The sequence below is a fragment of the Patagioenas fasciata genome, chromosome 1 (genome assembly GCF_037038585.1).
Source record: "Patagioenas fasciata isolate bPatFas1 chromosome 1, bPatFas1.hap1, whole genome shotgun sequence".
Taxonomy (NCBI): Eukaryota; Metazoa; Chordata; class Aves; order Columbiformes; family Columbidae; genus Patagioenas; species Patagioenas fasciata.
Window position 1 is genome coordinate 44,596,260 of NC_092520.1, and position 21,184 is coordinate 44,617,443.

A 21,184-nucleotide genomic window follows, 5' to 3' on the forward strand; every position below is an offset into this window, starting at 1 on the left:
ACTCCACTTTCCTGGCTTTCACTGGATGCTCACTTTACTGCATTTAGGATTAGAACTCACTAATTTTCAAAGGAGTTTTTTCTCCAGGGTGGTATTTTTACCCTATACCTCCTCTACATTTGTTGTGTCTTCTTCAAAACTCTGCACAGAATCACAGAATGTTACGTATTGGAAGGGACCTTGAAGGATCATCCAGTCCAATTCTCCTGTTGGAGCAGGAACACCTAGATGAGGCTACACAGGAACGTGTCCAGACGGGTTTTGAATGTCTCCAGAGAAGGAGACTCTTCCTCTGTCCTAACTTAGTCAAATGGTTTGACGACAGACACACAGAGAAACTGGCAATTCTTGGGATAATTCACCTTGTGTATCTTAGACATACACATTTAAAAATGGGATGGAGATGTCCACCTCTCTCCATTAAACACAGAATAAACTCTGCCTAACTATTTTAGTGGTGAAAGGAGTGATATCAAGAGAAACACTGAATATTTCTTTATTTATCCATGGTAATATGTTTTGCTGTTACACTGAAGGCAACAGGTGACACTGAGAAATCTAGCTTTTTAAGCTGGATGAGCGTCCTTTTTAGTGCTTGAGTCATGTAGCAACCGTGTCCTGGGGTGCATCAAGCACAGCATTGCCAGCCAGGAGAGAGAGGTGACCGTCCCACTCTGCTCTGCACTGGTGCAGCCTCACCTGGAGCACTGTGTGCAGTTCTGGGTGCCACAGGATGAAAACGATATAAAGCTACTGGAGAGTGTCCAGAAGAGGGCTACGCAGTTGGTGAAGAGTTTGGAGGAGAAGCCATATGAGGAACGGCTAAAGTCACTTGGTTTGTCCCACCTAGAGGAGACTGAGGGGAGACCTCATGGTGGCTACAGCTTCCTCACAAGCGGGAGAGGAGGGGCAGGTGCCCCTCTTCTCTTTAGTGACCAATGACAGAACCCAAGGGAATCACAGAATCACAGAAAGTTAGGGATTGGAAGGTACCTCGAAAGATCATCCAGTCCAATCCCCCTGCAGGAGCAGGAACACCCAGATGAGGTTACACAGGAATGTGTCCAGGCAGGTTTTGAATGTCTCCAGAGAAGGAGACTCTACAACCTCCCTGGGCAGCCTGTTCCAGCGCTCTGGCACCCTCACTGAGAAGAAGTTTCTTCTCAAATTTAAGTGGAACGTTTTGTGTTCCAGTTTGAACCCATTACCCCTTGTCTTACCATTGGTTGTCACCAAGAAGAGCCTGGCTCCATCTTCATGACACTTACCCTTTACATATTTATAAACATTAATAAGGTCACCCCTCAGTCTCCTCCAAGCTAAAGAGACGCAGCTCCCTCAGCCTTTCCTCATAGGGGAGATGCTCCACTGCCTTGATCATCTTTGTTGCCCTGCGCTGGACTCTCTCCAGCATGTCAGGAAGATGTGCCAGGGGAGGTTCAACTGGACAATGCTCTCAAACACATGGTGTGAACTGTGGGGTTGTCACGTGCAGGGACAGGAGTTGGACTCGATGATCCTTATGGGTCCCTTCCAACTCAGGACATTCTATGATTCTATGACTCTATGAACGGGCTAACAAGAACCTTATGAAGTTCAACAAGGACAAGTGAGACACCTGAGAAAACATGATCTAGGAGTGCAGCACAGGCTGGGATCTACCCAGCTGGGAGCAGCTCTGTGGAAAGGGACCTGAGGGTCCTGGTGGACAATAAGCTCAATATGCGTGACCAGTGTGTTGCTGTGGCAAAGAAGGCCAACGGGATGCTGGGCTACTTCAACAAGGGCATCACCAGCACGGACAAAGAAGTCATTATCCTGCTCTACTCTGCACTTGTCAGGCCACACCTGTAATACTTTTGGTCCCTGCTATTCAAAAAAGTTGTGGACAGGCTGGAGAGGGTCCAGAGAAGGGCCACAAAGGTGATCAAAGGACTGGGAAACAGCTGTACGAGGAAAGGCTGAGAGAACAGGGCTTGTTCAGCCTTGAGAAAAGAAGGCTTAGGAGAGACCCTCATCACCGTGTTATAGTATTGTAGCATTGGCTACAAAGAAGATGGAGACTCCCTTTTTACAAGGAGTCACATGGAAAAGAGGAGATTCCACTTAGACACAAGAGGGAAATGTTTCACTATAAGAACAATCAGCCACTGGAATAATCTCCCCAGGGAAGTGCTGGATTCCCCAACATTGGATGCTTTTAAGATTTGACTGGACAGGGTGCTGGGCAATCTCGTCTAGATTGTGCTGTTGCCAAGAAAGGTTGGACCGGATGATCCTCATGGTCCCTTCTGACCCAGTATTCTATGATTCTACGATTTCTGCACAACTGATAAAAGAGCCGGTGGTTTGCAAAATGTATTCAGAGGTGGAGAAAAAGGAAAGAAAAAAGGCTCATTTGTTTTACAAGTAATTTGATTGCCCAAGAAATTGCTTAGTCATTTGTCTACTCATATTTACCATATCTGTACATTTCTGAAAATGCAGTCTGAGCGAGGGACCACAGAGGATGTCTGGAGGCAACACAGGGCATGCTGATACACCCTTGACTTTAATGTATCCGACTTGTAATGAGGGACTAATTTGGTTCTAAGCACTAGCTTGGCAGAAACAAAATACTTATAGACTATTAATAGAGAAACTTTTCACAGAAGCCGTGACCTTCATGACTTAGCGTGCTTTACAGCCCTACCTCTGTTACAATTAAGCAGATCCTTTCTGCAAAGCAACGTGTTTGTGTCTTTTTCTCCCAATTATAAGGAAGGGACTGCTAACGTAGAGCAACTCTTTAGTACACAGACTGATGCAAATCCCTTCTGCCATACAGAGGTGTACTGAAACACGGTAGGGGGAAACGCGCGGTTTATGGTGTTTGGCAAAATAATGTCTCTTAATGTCCCACAAATATCTGTCCTCTGTATCGACAGCCACTCTAGTCAAAGGCCTATGGAGATTTGAAGACAGTGATCGCTACACTGTGATAATAAAAGTAATTAATAGGAGAAATTATTATCAGTCACAATGTTGCAGTGGAATTGGGGGTAGGGAGAGGAGTGTATTGAAGGGGTTACTTCGGTCCCTTCAAAGTCAGATGTATGTAATAGATTTCTAATGACTTTGAGTATAATTAAACATTTAAAACCAGCATCACAAATGCCTCATGGAAAACAGTTATGAAACACATCAAAGAGGATAGCGCATTTACTATTTCAGTCTTTATTTGCCAAGCCATGTGTCAACAAAAATACTGGTTGTTAAGGTCACTGAGACTAGAAGATTCAGGGAAATAACTGTATCAAGATCATTTTTAACACCAGTGGTTAAAGTCTAAAACTCAGGAAAATACATAATGCAAAATATACCTTTGCATTTTTAGACACATTAAATCATTTTTCTTAAAACGTAAAAGATACTTAATTCGCCTGACTCAATCTGCTCATTGCTGTAACTCACAGAACATTAGTGAAAGGACACACAATCTAATAGCGCAGGTGCATGGGATTAAACGAAAAAAAGACATAAAACAATGCAAAAAGACAACAAATTAGCTCCAGATATACAAGTTAGAGAGAGAAATTTGGAAGTAATTAGAACGATTGTTACAGTAATCCTGCTTCTTCCTGGCACGGCAGAAATGAGGGATATGCAAACAGCTCAAGCCGTGGAACAGCAACAAGCATCATTTTGTCACACTTAAAAAAACAGAGGGTGGAACAAGCTACCGACTCATTAGAAGCAAATGGTGAGAGCAGCTACATGACTGGCATTTCAGCAGTTTTATGCTTTGCAACTATTTGTGCCACAACAAATGATTTGTAGTAATGTTCTGAACGCAAAGAGTGATAGAATAGTTCACAGAAAGTGTGTTTCTTTAGTTTAGCCTGTTCTTAGTAACAGATTCAAACGATGGCAGATCTAGGATTAATTTGGTCTCAAAAACAGAGCGCAGAGTGAAAACTCTCCCTGTGAAAATCATTTCAGCCACATCTTTGACAGATGGCCCACAACCACATTACCTTGGGAATGCCAAATTTGTGAGATAACCGAGGGGAGATAGCAGAGCACTCCACGGCCAAGAATGTAACGATAGGAAATGATTATCCACTATTTTTTTTCTAAGAACTGGAGACTTAAACTGAGCAGAGGGAAGAACCATTTTTTTTTTCCATGTAACACATACTTGGAACTCATTGCCACTGCATACTGCAGAGGCCAAGAGAATAAATGGGCTCAAAGGAGGATTAGACAAGTTCATAAAGGGCAGGGCCATATATGGATATTAAACATTAAGGTCAAGAAATAGCCTCAGAAGCTGAAGGTGCATAAACTACTGTGGGTTTTTTTTTAACAAATAAAGTAGAAGATGGGTAGAGAGAGGAGACGTGGGTATTCCAGAGGAAGAATCACTCTATACCAACTTCGTTTTTCTGCTCTTTTGGTAAACACCAGCCAGGTTATTGGGTCTGATTGGATTGACCCAGTAGGAATGATTTTAGCCTTGGGTCACTCATTTCTATACATAGGCAAAGGAAACATGCCCTTTGGAAACCAACTGCCAGTTTCAGTGAAGGACTCCAAATCAGAGGAGTAAGTAGGGTGGTTCTTTTGCCAGCAGGACAAAGATGACCTCCAAACTCAATATTGCTTGGGGCATTTACAAATACATGGAACCTGTAACAAACAATGACTTTAAAAATGGCAGACCCAAGGAATTACCCTCAGCAGAAAGGAAAAGGTTCAATCTGCAACATCCAGGCTCTCCATTAGTCAAACAAGGCTCTTCACTGTACATTGGTCATTGTTTTGTTCAGGCTGAATCCAGATGACAAGCTAATGAGCGAAGTACCATCTACTATTCAGGAATATTTTACAGTCCCACAAGGACATGTCATCTTCTCAGTCATCTCACCTGCCCAGGATGCAGGTGTAGGGAGTATGAAGAAATACCTAAGGGCATGGGAAGGTGCTGGTTGGGTTTCTTGGTCTTGGTGTGAGAGAATGGAGGAAGGGTGAGGAGCCATTGCCAAGGCAAATGGAGAAAGAAAAACTGCAAAAAAGAATAGAATGTGTAGGTTGCAGAGGTGACTGAAGCAGATTGAAAGCGGCAACAGGCAGTATGAAAGGCTGTTTGAGAGATGGAGCAGATTTCAACAGCTACCTCAACCAAACAAGTCTCCTTGATCTTGTTGTTAAGACAATTTTCTCTTAAAGCATCCCTAGTCTAAGAGCAGGATATCTTAGCAACTTTTGCTCATCAGGTCTGGTGGTAGAAGTAACAATACCATGGAAACCACTTTAATTTTCTCTACTGAAATCATTGCACGGCTTAGTCCTTGCACCAAGATCACACACAACAGTGTTTAATGCTATTACCATGACACAGTGATGGAGAAGGTGGCTGGGAAAGTGGAACCTAAACAAAAATAATAAATAAAATAAACCCCAAACCAACAAAAAACCTTCCACAAAATTGCCTGATGAGTCATTTTTGTGAAAAGAAAAGTAATTTACACAGCAGTTTTACAGAAAAGAGAATTATGCAGTTAATCGGTGCTGCTGGATAATTACAGTGTACATGAGGCCTTGCTTTTAGGGAAAAATATAAGCTAATAAAGAGAGTCAGACGACTGATAATGGCAGGGCTTTTGGGAGATACCAAAGACACAAAGCTAAATAATTTAAAGCTAAGGAGTATAATGACTGTGAAACTGAATTATTTTAAGTTTACATTAATTCTCCACCCAATTACATATCTAACATTGAGTCCAAAAGCCAGAGAATTCCCCTGGGCTGCAAACAACCACAGCAAAAACAAGAAAGCCGAGGGGATGTAATCCCGAACATGACTGGACTTTGAATGCCTCCTCACAACTGCTGTGCACATCCTTAATATTCAGAGGTCTGCTAGAGAATTAAGGCCAGTTTACACTTCCCTCCAGTTACTGCTGGTTCAAGCAAGGTCTCCCCCTAATACGGTCAACTGCAGTCAATCAATTTTCTTTGTGGTGCCTTTTTGCACTTTTCAAGCACCAGCAGCAGATGTGGCTGTTTCACTGCCACATTCGTAACGGAGAAACCAGTGAAAAGTTAAACAACATTGAATTAACAATGAAAATAATGACCGGTGTAATGAGAGCATTTCATTACCTTTGCGTCGCAAGCAATTTAGCCATGATTATTATTGACCCTTGGTGATGCAGCATCCAAGCAAAACACACTATCCTAAAAAAGCACAGGTGTACTGGGAGGCAGACATTGTTTCTGAGTGTATTCATAAATAAACCAGACCACTTCCCTTCCTGTGCTAGAGGTTTATCTTACAGCTGTGTTATCAGCATTCAGCAGTCACCCTTACTTTGCGTCTGCACAACAAACAATATAAGAACAACTTGACATAGTACACCTAGCAAATTATTATTATTATTACTTCTATGGCACCCAAAAGAGCACTAGGTACTTTGCAAAGTAGTTAAAAAGACAAACTATGTGCCACGGTGAGCTAATACTCGGTGAAACAGTAGAACTACACAGGGTGGAAAAACAGGAGGAGGTGGTGTAATAAGAGGAAGTATATGGGTTACAGGAATAACATTAAACAGTTAGTGATCTGGGGGACATGAGGTTCAGTATGTGCTGCTTATTCTTCTTACTCCACATTGAGTGAAGCAGAATCCCCAAGACTGGACATTTTGTTAGCACGCTTTCCAAATCCACTGTTTTTTCCAAAAGTGCCATTTGCTCGCATGCTAATCTGCACCTTTTTGTGCTTAGGTTTTGCAGCCTGAAAGCAGATACATTTGAAAGTTTTGTCAGTTCCAAAGTAAATGTGACTATTAAGGATTTTTGGCTCAGCAAACGGCAGCCACAGATTTTGAAGCTTTCAGTGACGGCATGATAAAGTCTATGACTTCGGGCCAAGCTGCACCAAGCCAAATGCACAGGAGCAGCTCCCTTCACTACACACTACAAAATGCATCAACAAACTGCATCGTGGGACTCTGCACACTCGCAGCACATGCCACGAGAACTTGCGACCGACTTGTTTCTCTTGCTCACTCTTCATTTGATTTTTAGGTCTCACTGTTTAGGGAATGGCACAGCCCAGGTGGTGTGGTTGATCTGCTCCCACTGAAGTGCTATGATGCCACATAAACCCGCTGCTCCCAGGCACCTCCGTGTCCCAACAGCACCTCTGTGTCCTCTGCCAGGGGGATTACAGTCAGGAGACTGAGAGGAGACCTCATGGTGGCTACAGCTTCCTCACAAGGGGACAAAGGGCAGGCACCGATCTCTTTAGTGACCAATGACAGAACCCAAGGGAATGGCAGGAAGATGTGCCAGGGGAGGCTTAGGCTGGAAAAGGTTCTTCAGCCAGAGGGTGGTGCAGCACTGGAACAGGCTCCCCAGGGAGGTGTCACAGCCCCAAGCCTGACAGTGTTCAAGAACAGACTGGACAATGCCTTCAGACACATGGTGTGAACTGTGGGGTTGTCACATGCAGGGACAGGAGTTGGACTCGATGATCCTTGTGGGTCCCTTCCAACTCAGAACATTCCATGATTAATTCTATGAGTCCTTCACCTGCTGAGTGCATTGGGGACAGCCCAGGGGGGAGGCAGAAGAGAGGAAGGTACATTAGGAAAAAAAAAAGACCAGAAAAAACTAGAGTTCTCATTACCAAATTCATCTACCATCACAAAAACAATTGCCACACAGTTCCCTGCTCCTTGGGCAACCGCATACCGTCCAGAACAAAGCACACTGTTGGCGCCTCCGGACTATTAATAATAGTAAGGTATGTGCTGCAGCGGGAGGGAGAACCACGAGAGGCGGTGCTCCAAGGGGCTGGCATCAGGAATGGATCTGCTCCAGGCTGCTGGCCAAATGCACTGGAAAACTTGACTTCCTGGGGGTGGCCAAAGGCTGCTTTCCTCCTGCCTGTAGTACTCTTTGGAGGGCTTTTACCGGGACTGGGCTGCACTGAGCGAAATGCAGGTGGGAGGTATTCCTTGCTTGCTCTTCAGCCTCCTCAGCTGGTGCTGCTGCCTACTGATGAAACTGAGTCACCGGGTTGACCCTGACCAGCCTGCAGATAAAAGCTTCTGCTCCATCCTGCCACGCCTGGGGGGGTTACAGAGGTCACTGGAGCCAGCGGTGGGTGTCTGAGAAAGAAACTGTTCCCACTAGCCCCTTAACCAAAGGGGAAACAAGAGGGACAGCAATGCCTGACAGAGGGGGTATTCAGGTTTGTCCAGGACCCACTGCAAATGTAGGGATCAGGACAGTCACTCAAGACAGAGGAGCAAAGAGAAAAAATCAGAATGTTTTAATGGAAACACCTCAGGCCCTGCTAATAGCCTCAGACACCAGAGGTTTTGGAAGAGGGCAAAGGCAGCAAACCAGCACTGAGAAGGGAAGCGGCACAAGGGAAAAAAATATTGAGACGCTAGTGCCCATTTGCGCACCATTTAGCATGGGGTGACGCGTCCAAGGGAAGTTAAGTGTGTGTTCACAACAATCTGCTGCAGTTCAGGTCTTGGATGGCCTTTCAGTTTCTACACACGTGACATACCCCTGAGATACGACGCGTCCCTGCCAGGACGCTTCCCCCCCTTCAGATGGTTGTCAAACTGCAGAACAATGCACGGAGAAACAAAATCCTAGATTGCTGTCTGAGTTAAAAAAGACTGCAGAGGGCTAGCTGCTAGAAGCGTTGATAAATATGTTGATGTTTCATAACCAAGTTTACTCTTACTACTGTTTGTGTTTCTGGTCTGCATACAGCAGAACGGTCAGGCAGGGTGAGCGCTTGCTGTTGTGCAGACCTGCTGCAATACCTCATCGTCACCGGCGGAGCCGATCGAGGTCCTCAGCTCATCTCTGGGGGCAGCCTACCCTTGCTGCGCAGATGTGCTCCCTATAGGAGCGTATACAGAAAATTTATACCTTGTCTATATACAACCTTCAGTTTTCGAACCGCTGAGCACTGACTCCACAGGCAGGAGAAGCAATTTGGCTTCCATATGTACCAAGCAGAAAGAACTTGAGATATCATCTGTTTTCTAGAGGATTAAGGCTACCAAGTGCCTATCTTAAAACATCAGCCTGCCTCACAAATACAAACATGCAGTGAGGGTTTCCAGGGACACATTATCTCGCATTATGCTATATGCCAAGGAGTTAACCTAAGCCTTAGAGATATGTTTTGGAATTGGTTTTGTTAAGCTACTGTCATCTCCTAAATATAACTTTGTTTTCATTAAAAAACAAAATAATCTTTTAGGAGTTTCCTCTGGAAAAAAAAAAAATAAAAAATCTTTGAGGCTGTCTTGAGGATTCCTGGAAGTTTTTCATGTGTTCTAAAAATTACCCCTGTGAAGTCACACCCAGGGACTGCAGAGCCTGCACAGCTCCTGAACTGGCTGCTCCCAGCTCTACGGCTCAAGACAGCCCTTCCTGACCAGAGCAAACCCTCTGTCGAAATAATTTCCACGTGACTTTGCAAGCTACTCCTTATAGAGAAAAGCTTATCTGAATTATCACCTCATTCCAAACTAGTTCCTATATGAACAAGAAAGCCCATGAATATAGCACTAAAATTCATTGAAATGCTTATTTTCCTGCAATGGTTGACAGCGTGCGTATTACTTTTCAGCGGCTAATACAATTTTGCCCCTGTTCCTACAAAGGCCCAACCACGGCTTCTCTCTAAGACACCTCTGCGTTCGCACGGCCCATATCCTTCCAGGACTCTTTATTCACATTTTCCCCATGACGGCTGCGCCAGCTGAGCTGTTCGGCACAGATTTTCTGCTCGGTATGGGGAGTTGGGGAGAGGGGGGGCGTTAATTATACAGAAAGATGGAGCAGGGCCAGGCAGCCCCTCTGGTGCACTGTCTCCTCCATGCACAGCCTCCTTCCTGCTGTTTTGCAGCTACAAGGATCACCTGTTGGTCTTGGCGCTCACCCAAGCTTGGGGCCTAGCGGAAATGACAGAATCAGCTAGAAATGAGAGCCAGCTCCTCTTCCAGCCACCCAAATGAGGGAAATACAGAAACAGATGATGGCAACGTGACCCCGCTGCTGCCCGCAGGAGCCAAGATGGGGTGGGGTAGAAGGGGATGCACAAAGAAGGGGTATACATTAAAAAAACAAACAAAAAACAAACAAAAAACCCCACCAAACTACTAAAAAACGTCTTTCCCCCCCCCCCCCCCCCCCCATTCTTCTCCATATTCAGCACAGCGAAAACATTTAAGAGAATTTTTCTCCATATGAACACCTGCTGATAGGGAGAACTATCTACCTTGTCCCTGTTCCTGATGGGGATGACAGATGATTCCATCTCCCACGTGGGGGATGTCAAAGGGATATTCAGGTATGTGGCAGAAACAACCTGCTTTTGCCAGACCGGCTCCTCTCTGTACTGCACGGTGACACACGAGCTGTTTGCAGATCTGTGTCGGGAATTCCCTTTTTCCATTAAAACTGCACTCAGCAAAACCTTTTCCTTGATATTTGGGTGAGCTGTAATGCTGTGCAGCAGAAGGGTTAAGCATTGCTTGCCTCTCATTTCATTATTCTGGGCAGAAAGGCAGCAACAGAAAAGGTAACCATCACCAGCAGTATTTAAAACACATGAATGCTGCCTTTTAAATTATAAAATACAAGGTAATTATACAATGCATTTCCAGATATGGCCAGTCTCATACAGGCTTTTGGAACCCACATTTACTCAAAGCAGTAACTATCCTAACATCCAGAATTTCTCATCAGATTTCTCTGGACCCTTGAGCTCAGCGACACCATAAATGCATACTCTCTAAAATAGCTTAATAAGCTTTAAATGAGATTTTAAGAGTTGGGGTTTTTTTAATCAATTTTTAGAAACAATAACAATATAAGCAGGAAAAACCTAATTCTTAAAAGGAAGTTTTTTCCCCTGAGAGTAATGGAAAGGGTCACCAGAGTTTACTTCTCCCTGAGAAAACACTTAATGAATAATCAGTGCCCAGCTCAACTCCTCAGTAAGAACTGAGCCTTCAAACACACCCAGTGTTCAGCAGTCTCCGTGACTTTGGCCTTCAAGCTGTAACGCTCTCTGCCTTGCCTTCCCAAGCTTCCTTTATTTCTGTTCTTTCTAGCAACTAGGTAGGTAAGCAGAAGCAAAATTCTCGAGCAGCGAGAGCAAGCTGGGGCTAATTTGCACCTTATGAATTATTCAGGCCCTCCTGATTCCTGCACCTGCACCGAGGCAGGAAGCTTGTAGAGGAACAGTCATTACTCTTCTCTTGGGTTTGCACAAGCTCTGTTACTGCTCAGACACTTTGTTCTGTAACTAAGGGCTCCAGGTCATGTATGAAGTGGTGGAAGTGTGAGGGGGAAAACCCATAAATAACCTTACATTGTCAACCCCCACCTCCGCTGCCCCAAACCCAGGATAATCATTCAATCCCTTCTGAGACATACGGCTTGTAGCGGGTATCAGACTGCTGATTTCATCTCACATACGCTCATCTGTATCAGAGCATCAGCAGAGAAAAAACAAATGTGTGCACGAGCTGGTCTCGTCAGATATTTACTCAGCTGGATTAGGTTGCATGTTTAAACTTCTCCCTAGCTCAACAGGGAGCATTTCACGTGCATTAAGTATTTCACATGCTAACTTGATCATTAAAGCATCCCTCTCCACAGACACAGCACAAATAATTTTCTCCCTGGCATTCTGGCTAACATCAGGGGTACTAACAGCTTAATACTATTGGAAGAGGCTATATCGTGCTTTCAACAAGATGGATTTAATGACCAAATAGGTCTGTTCCATCTTCATCTACTATTATCTTGCTAAAGAGAACGTGACACCTAACTGCAAATCCAGATATGACCCATGAATCTAGACAGGCATTAGGGACATTTGCAGAGGGCAGATACAAACCAATTAGCACAATGAACATTCTAAGGTAAGATTTTTTTGAGTTAATATGCTGGGGCAAAGCGATCTAAAAGTATTATGCAAATTCAAAGCAGCAAACACCATCTTTACTGTATCTCATGTCCACAGTTGCATTGAGTATCTTTGGGTCTTGTCCTTTATTAACATGCTGTCACCACTAAGTTCTCCAGTTAAAAGATCATCTCATTAATCCCAAGCAGCTAAGCATCATGCATTGATTGATTCAGTAAAACAGATCTGCAGCAACCGATAATGAAACCTCTTTAATCTCCTCTTCCAAAATAATGAGTCAAACACCGGAGCTGTGCATTCAGAAAGGTACAGTCTATCCTTAGCAAATTTTTGCTCTTCTTCTTTATATGCCTAAAGGAATTAATTCATTTTCCTTTCAATGCAGAATGCATGAGTGGTCCTAGGCGGTTCTTATCTCATTCCTATCCAATAATAGGTACTCAGGCTCTTTTTAAAGGTATTTTAATCAGGCATGTAAACATGTTTTATTCTTCGCTGTTATTTCATTCAGCATCATTAATCCCCAGCACGAAATCAATAGACTTAAAACATTTAATCACGTCAAAATGCAACATACATATCCACAAATGACTTAAGATCATCACGCACACACAGTGAATAGCTTGCAAGTTGGAAACTATGCCTTCCTTTTGCCTTGGGAACCAGCAAAACCTAAGCTAGTCTTTCATTGATGTAAACAGATTCTCTCTCCAAATATCTGCCATTAAGACGAAAAAAGATGATAAACAAGACATGGGATTTTCTGTTTGCTATGTCGTCTTTTTCCATCCTTTGTGGTCACATTGGCCTTGTGAGAAATACTTACACTTGTTGTACCACAGCCTCTTGACAGTATGCATGTTTAAAAGAATTCAAAAACAATTAGAGTAACTGGGTTGCAGAATGTACTGGAGATTCAAGGGAAGGGAAAAACATATTTGCAATTGTTTATTTTCCTTTTTTAACAGCACACATTGTTTCTCTGCTTCAAAAGAATTCATAAGGGACAACAATCAGAGTTGCTTTTTTAAGACAAAAAAAAAAAAGAGAAAATTTGCTGTACCTTTGTTCTATGTTACATATGATTTCCAAAGCCACTGGGATACAGAAAGAGGCAAGAATCTCTTTAGTGGGGTGAGAATTGTGGCTGGGATGTAAATATTAGGGTAAGATCCATCCTTTGATAGGCAGAAGGGTAGGAACAGGTAAACAGGGAAAAAGGAATACTCCAGATAATGGAATAACATCTTTAATTCTACTTCATTAAAAAGCACTGAAATCTTGTTCATTTGAAAGACGAAAATACAGTTTGGAAAGTGAAATGCGTGGAGAAGTATGGAAACTGGCGGGCTGAAACCCTGATTTGGGAGGCGGGCACTCAAAAACCTTCCCAGGTCCATGACTTTACTCCCACCCACTGTCACATGAAGAGTCCTAGCCAGCATGTCCCTAAACCCATCCAGTCCTTCACTGTTAAGCTGGAGCTTCTTCAGGCACCCACCACAAGGAATATGCTCGCACACACTGTTTCTGGCAGGTGCCCATTTTCCACCCACAGGCACTGCCCTGAACTTTGCCTCCGTGTTGTGCAGAAGTTCACAAAAGGCTGGTGGCACTGGCAGCTTGTTGTACTGTAGCTTTACGGTCAAGTAATCTGCCCAGGGAAGGAGGGACTTTGGTTGCAGCTCCTTCTCAGGCAGAAGGGTTGATTCCGCATCTCCCCCATCCCAGGAATAACCTGGCTATAAGGGCCTGGGGTCTCCTGCATGAGCACCCATGGAAGCAAGGCTACTCTGACACCAGGAATGTAAGAACCATGAGGCTGAAAGGCTGGGTAGAAAAGGGGATCCTGGCACCCTAACAGAAACCTGTACATTCTGTTCCAAGAGGGGAATGCTGAAAGCTCTGTTTCAGTATCCAGGTCTGTTTCTGGCCTAATGTTGCTTCAGGGAACTAAGCGTACATTCCAGTCCCGCCCATGCTCAAACAGGATTCAGGTTCTTCTTACCCATTTACCTCCCGTCCCATGACTCCTGTGCTCCTGTGTATACAACAGCCCATATTCAGCAAGAAAGAAGATGACAGACTCCACTGTTCGCCAAGTACCTCTTGTGACTAGGCCTGTGCCAAGGATCCCAATGACTACAACAACTCTGTGATGCCTGTGCTGAGAGCCCAACACTCCGGTCTCCTACTTCGTCGACAAGCTACTTAATGAAGCTCTTCTCTAAAAACTGGGAATATTGCTGTTGCTGCTGCCAGCTTGTTTCTCCAAATAATCATCTCTGCTCTGTTATAATCTAGAAAGTGCTATGTGGACTACCTCTGAGTGAAACAGATGCTTTTAGTTGCTACTGGTTCCCTATATAGTCCCCATATAGTCCATAATGACTTACCTAATGTAACTGGGCTGTATTCCCATGGAAGCACGTTCTGTAGGCAGTCAGCAGAGTACACACCTAAACCAGATGGGCAGGGTCTTCTTTTTCACTTGCTCCTGAGACATGCAACTCCCTCCAATCATTATAATATTATGGGGAATTTAGATGCTTTTCCTCAGAGGTCAGATTCCTGAGCAAAGCTTAACCTTAACGTACAGGTGGAAGTGTGTCCAGCAATTGTGTCCAACTGCTATTTGCTCAAGCGTGAAAAAAGTTTTGTGAGTGGGTAACAGAGATACCACTGCCTCCAGTGGAGCATAACATACTCTCACTACAGCTGAGTGAGGGAATGAGAATTTCGTAGCAGGTATGACTAATCTGTACTTTACTGAAAGCATCCGAAGTCTTAGTGACCTCCTGATTTTGCAGTTTTTCCCACTGAAAATAATGTTTATGCACCGAGCTGCATGGAGAAAAAAAGCGTAGATTAGGGAATAACTTCAAATGCTTTGTCTATCCTAGATGTATTAATTTTTCATTACCTCATTTATGAAAAGCAAAACAAAAACCTGAGGTAAAACTAAAGTATGTAATGAGGACGTTCCAAATCAGGCAAAGAGAAGATCAAGCATTTTCTTCTGGCGGTGCTCTTAATTATTAGCAGTAATGTCCTATTTATCATAATCATCATTATTCTTTACCTTTCTTTTTTAAAAATGACCCATATTGTCTCCCTAAATGTGTATTTTCTTCTGTTTTGACAGTGCCTAGATTCATTCACGGGTGAAAGCAATCAAATTTTAGATGTAAGAAATACAACTTTTTTAGAGCCTGTGCTCTGTAGTTACAATTTGGTTCCAGAGATGAATTGCAAGTACAGATGTGGGCCCTACATTCCTAGTGACTGAACAGGAATCCCAACAAGTGAAACAACGTACTCTGCAATGCTTATTTCCTTTCTGAACTGATGACAAATGAGAACTAACCACTGCTTCGAGTCGGTCTTACAAATGGTGGGAATAAAATAGAACGGTGCAAATGTTTGTCTTTGAACAGCGGAGAGCCTAACCAAACTCAGATGAAAACGGTGTCTGGTGGGGTAACTCAGACCAGAAAAGTCGTCCAGCTCCAGAGCAGCTTGACCCCAACACAGCCCCAGAGGCAGGGCTACAGCTTCCAGCCAGCCAGCTAGCCAAGAAGCCAGCCATGAACCCACAGGCCAGTGCAGAAAAGCTATATGCCAGAATTTCGCATCTGGGTCCTCCAGCTGCCAAACACTTCCTGTCTTGCTGAGCCTGTGGAATGACGTGTTAAAAAGAAGAATGGGACCTAGACAGGCTGGAGAGTTGGGCAGGGAAAAATGTAATGAAATATAACAAGGACAAGTGTAGAGTCTTGCATCTGGGCAGGAACAACCCCAGGTTCCTGTGTAAGATGGGGAATGACCTATTAGAGAGCAGTGTAGAGGAAACGGACCTCTGGGTCCTGGTGGACAGCAGGGTGACCACGAGCCAGCACTGTGACCTTGTGGCCAGGAAGGCCAAAGGCATCCTGGGGTGTATTAGTAGGGGGGTGGTTAGTAGGTCGAGAGAGGTTCTCCTTCCCCTCTGCTTTGCCCTGGTGAGACCACACCTGGAACATTGTGTCCAGTTCTGGGCCCCTCAGTTCAAGAAGGACAGGGAACTGCTGGAGAGAGTCCAGCGCAGGGCAATAAAGATGATCAAGGGAGTGGAGCATCTCCCTTATGAGGAATGGCTGAGGGAGCTGGGTCTCTTTAGCCTGGAGGAGACTGAGGGGTGACCTCATTAATGTTTATAAATATGTAAAGGGTCAGTGTCATGAGGATGGAGTCAGGCTCTTCTTGGTGACAACCAGTGATAGGACAAGGGGCAATGGGTACAAACTGGAACACAGGAGGTTCCACTTAAATTTGAGAAGAAAGGTCTTCTCAGTGAGGGTAACAGAGCACTGGAACAGGCTGCCCATGGAGATTGCAGAGTCTCCTACTCTGGAGACATTCAAAACCCCCCTGGACACCTTCCTGTGTAACCTCATCTGGGTGTTCCTGCTCCGGCAGGGGGATTGGACTGGATGATCTTTCGAGGTCCCTTCCAATCCCTAACATTCTGTGATTCTGTGAAATTACACAAGAGCAAAAGCAGTACCGTTCGCAAGACACCAAGGTGAAGAGGCGCATTGTCTCTGCCAATGTCTGAAACTCCCACATAATGTCACTTTGTCACCATTGAAATGGTGGATCAGGGCACTTCTGGATCAGGGGAGGCAGTATGGACAAAATGCTCAACATTTTACAGGAAAAGAACAGTTAAGACATGTATGAACCAGAGCAACATCCTGAGACCATCCACGGAGCTCAGCAGATGCAGAACATTTGTGTGGGATCGGTTTTGAGCAAAACTTACAGCCTTCAAGAGATTCCAAGAGCTAAACAAAAAAAGGACAAAGAGTCTACAAAAAAAGAAATATTGCTTCAGGACTTTGTGATCCATTCTGTACCCCTGCCACCACAAAAGAAATAAAATATCTAAGAATGTTTCTGTATTTTCATAACCAGTATACCATAATTTTGAGTGTAATTTTAAGGAAGAATCAATTTCTTGAAGTTAGTGTAAAAATAACATTTAGTAATACAAAACTGAAAAAAAAACCAAAAAACAAACTAGGCATGCGTGAAATTTCATTCCGGTAAAATACATACACTCACATAGCTGTATTTAATCGTAGCAGAATCCACTTCTGACAAGCAGTTACTCTTCCTAAACTGCAATAGCTCCATACTCTCAAGAAGCAAGACCAGCTGTGATGAACACTCCTGGCTGTGTAAGCAGTTTTAAGTGCACCATAAGAATTCATACTTTCAAATGATACGCTGACTTAAATACTCATCTCATTGGTCTCATTTCCACCTTTCACTCTACACATCCACACAGCCCAAACGAGGTTTGACAGATACGACTTTCTTGAACCATTTGGTCCTTTAAAAAGACACAGAAGGCCCTATATATTTCTTCCAAGTTTCTGGTTTTATTAGCAGCTAGTTGGCTCACCAAAATACTACATTTCAGTCTCATCTCACTCCAGTCAGAGCCAACAAACTTTCAGAGGTTTAGAAATGGTACAAGAAATGACTTACGCCATCTCCATCTCACCATGCATGTTGTTCAGGGGACCTCATTAGTAGGATCTCATATTCACTGTTACGGTATGTGGAACCTCTACTTGTAAACTCATGAGTAATTTTTTAAGCAAAATACTGACAACATCAAAAAAAAGAGCAAAAAATTGACAACATAAGCCTCCTTCTTGAAAATGCTTCCTGTAGAATAGAAGTTAATATAATTGGCGGTTATAGAGAATATTATTGCTAATTTTGGCTAAAGGAGACCGCATTCAAAATGGTATCCGAAATACAAATTTATTTTAGAAACACAACATTTTGGGAGCCTAGTAGGCTCTTCAGAACCTCTTCTGAGGTTGCACTGATAATTTCAATCAGATCAAAGGAAATTCAAATGATTTTAGAAAAATCAATGTATCATTGCGATTTCATACCCATGAAAACCTTAAAAGCTTTGTATTGGCTTTAACTGAGAAGTTGCTGCTGCTGGTACTTTGAAAATGTTTGAGTAATAACATGCTGCAAATTTTTAATATAAATATACCAGTTGTAATGCAATTAACTGCAATTTGGAGATAGGAGCAGATTTGAGGAACGATTTCTGCATTTGACTACTCATTAGCAATTTGAAAGTGTAATTGCTCTTAAACATGCTGTCTTCTTTATTTTATTATGAAGCTTAGCTCTGCTTATAAATGTGAAGAATTACATTTATTCTGCAGCTTATTTGCTTATACTGAATGTGTGAAGTTGTTTTTCCTTCTGTAGTTCAGAGACAGAGGGCCCACGGACTACTAAGAGCAGATAAAGCAGTGAGCTGATGGGTTTACACTTGTCACACGATGACCAGAGGAACCTTTTTAGGGGCCCACAAAACAAACAAAAGAAGGGAAGAGGACAAGCAAACAAACAAGCACACTGAGAGTGGACATGTCATTGCACACTGTATTAAAAGCCAATAAAACAACAGTAACAAATCCAAGGAAGACAGGAACCCTATCAGTGTTGGTAGTCTGCGCTCTAAAGCCGGGCATCAACCAGGCACATCACACACCGAGGTTTTAAAATTTTGGCCTGTTTGGAGAAAAAGCAGGGAGACGTTTGCAAAGACCTTCTCTTCCTACATTTTATACCTTTGCTTGTCAACTGATTCATGGTAACTGGCAATGACCCATTATAACGCGAGCTATGTTGATTCACACTACTACCCAATTTCAGTAGACTGTTTTGAACATTTTAAACTGCATTATCAAACATCAGATAGGATATTTTCTTCCTGTTCTCTTATTTTAGTCATTGGCATTTGAAAAAAAAAAAAAATGCAGCTTCCCCGTGATGTACAGCACCACCCTCCCAGCCCCAAAATATAACAAGCAATAGCAAAAATCAACTTTGGACTTTACTCAGCCCCACATATCCCTCAGACGTGATATAAAGAGGGAAAGAAAGCTGAAAAGCACTGCTACTAGACTTTGTCAATAAAACAGAACATTATATAGTACACAATAAAATGCTTCATACCTGGAGTTGAAAAAACGAAAAGGGTTAACAGCTGACCTGGCACAGCCCCACATGCTCTCTCTGGAAATTGAACACAGACAATTAGGAATTTTAAGTTACCCCAAAGAATTGCAGGGGACTTAGACAAGCTTGAGGAACACTTACTGCAAAGTAAGCACGTGGCCTCAGTGTGGAAGGGACTTTAGGATTTTCCGATTTGCCTAAAACTCCTTCTTAAATTGAAATTGCTCTGTAGAGGTCCCAACGAATGCTAAGCAAGTCATTAGGAGCTCTGCCATTAGTTTGCATGGGAGAAGAGTCAAAGCTTAAGGGCCCAGGTGTCACTTAGTGGCAATTCTGGATCATGGTGGATCATATTTTCTTATTAAAAAATAATCAGTGACCAAGAAGAAAAACATTAACGAGAATCCAGAGCAGGCAGACACTGCACGCAGAGGAAACAGAGACTGGAGTGAGCCTCTGCTCCCAGAATTCTGCCGCTTAAGTAGTATTATTCCCAACACATCACTGAAAAACCCAGACTTCAACACTTCTTACTTAAAACTGAGACTCCACAGAAAACAGATAATCTTCTAGAATATTATTTGGAATACTGAACACAAATACACAATGTAATAGCTGTATAAACTCCTACGTTGGGATATGGACTACGTGGAATGCTCCTTTTGACTGATGAATTCTGACCTACTGCATGTGCTCAAACAAGAAGCATCATACAGCTGGCTTTTGGAAACAGTTTCACCATGTTAGGAGAAAAAAAAAAAACAACTGTAGAAAGCCAAGTCCATGAATAGCCCCCTTCAGTCCTTCTCTCTGTGGCTTAGGTCTCAAATGTACCATGAAATTAGTCTGAGACCAACACCCAAGAAACTAGGAAAAATATTAGAATAACAACATGAATCACAAAAATGTTCTAGCACACCAGCAGCTGAATGCATTTTCACTGGAAACTTTTTGGATCCTTTATAATGCTCAATTAAAATGGCCGGGTTGGCATTTTAATTGTCGAAAGTGAAAAGGAAATTTTCAAGGCAACTTCTCTTGATTTACATAATTACACTTGCCATTCGTCCTTGGAAACCTATAAATAATCTAATTTCTTCCAAGATTTTTTGCACTGCATCTTTCAAACCTCTCACATTTCCTTGCTTCAAGTACACAGCAAATATTGGTCTTCTTTCCTGTTTGCTTGATTTTGCCATTTGTTAAAATGTTGTATTTTTGATAATGACAGAAATCTACTATCAAGGTGACAAAACGACGTAAATAATTTTCAAAGTCGAAGTGATTAGCTCTATCACAGCCTGATACTCTTTATTTTCACCTTCTTTATCCACTCTCTGTGTAGAGGCTCTTCCTTCTTCAGAAATATATCTCAGGTACCTGTTCCATGGTATCACTAGGTACAGGTTTTATTTCACAGTTGCATCAGACAAAGGGCACTGGGACAAAATCCCCGCTACCCCATTAGCCCTGAACTGAAATCAATATGCACTGGAAAAATGGCAACTAGAAACGACAACATTGACCATTCTCTCCTATGTGAATTACTTTATAAATATCTCTGTGTCTTATTGGAAAAATATTTATTCCTACAGCTGACACAAAAAGCAATACATTACCTAGAAGTCATGACTCTAAATTTTGTACAGTTCTTTTCATAAAGGTCGCTTCTAAACAACTAAGCAATAGGGCAGGCAAAAATACACTTGGTGAGGATGATAAGTATGTGCACGCTGAATTTTTGTGAGCGGGAAATTTAGCAGACAACTAAAACTCTGGTTAGAACCTACAGTATCCAGGAACTGATAGGAAAGACTTCCAGACACCCTCCAACCAACCTCCCAGACACCTAAAATTTCCTGTGTTCCTCTCTTTTTGGCCTGAAAGGCAAACAGCTGTGGCTGCTCTGATCCACAAACCCTGAGGAGAAACGCCCAACCCTTGCCTCTGGGGCTGGAACCTTATCTGTGCTGTGAAAATGGCTAAAACACACGTGACAGCACTGATTCAGTAATAATCACTTCCCAATCTGAAATATAAGTGGATGAGGAAAAAAAAAAAAGAGGAAAAGGACACTGTAGGAGCACTTCTGGATATCTTTTGGATCCTGGCCTTGTGTTACAGAACTGGCAAAGGCAGGTGTCTGGCTACCTGAGTCAGTGCTCTAACCACTGG

At 43.0% G+C, this 21,184-nt stretch overlaps 1 protein-coding gene across 6 annotated transcripts in view; it reads right to left on the reverse strand.

Annotated features, from left to right (window-relative positions):
• KLF12 (KLF transcription factor 12) overlaps nucleotides 1-21,184 on the reverse strand; it is a 259,830-nt gene that overhangs the window by 53,204 nt on the left and 185,442 nt on the right. For 5 of the 6 annotated variants that reach the window (XM_071806201.1, XM_071806194.1, XM_065844849.2 and 2 more), the window contains one exon: nucleotides 19,007-19,066. The exons of the other annotated variant lie outside the window; for it this stretch is intronic. In XM_071806201.1, coding sequence (XP_071662302.1) covers nucleotides 19,007-19,066 — 60 coding nt within the window. The remainder of the gene's footprint in view (nucleotides 1-19,006; nucleotides 19,067-21,184) is intronic. 6 annotated transcript variants of the gene reach the window in all.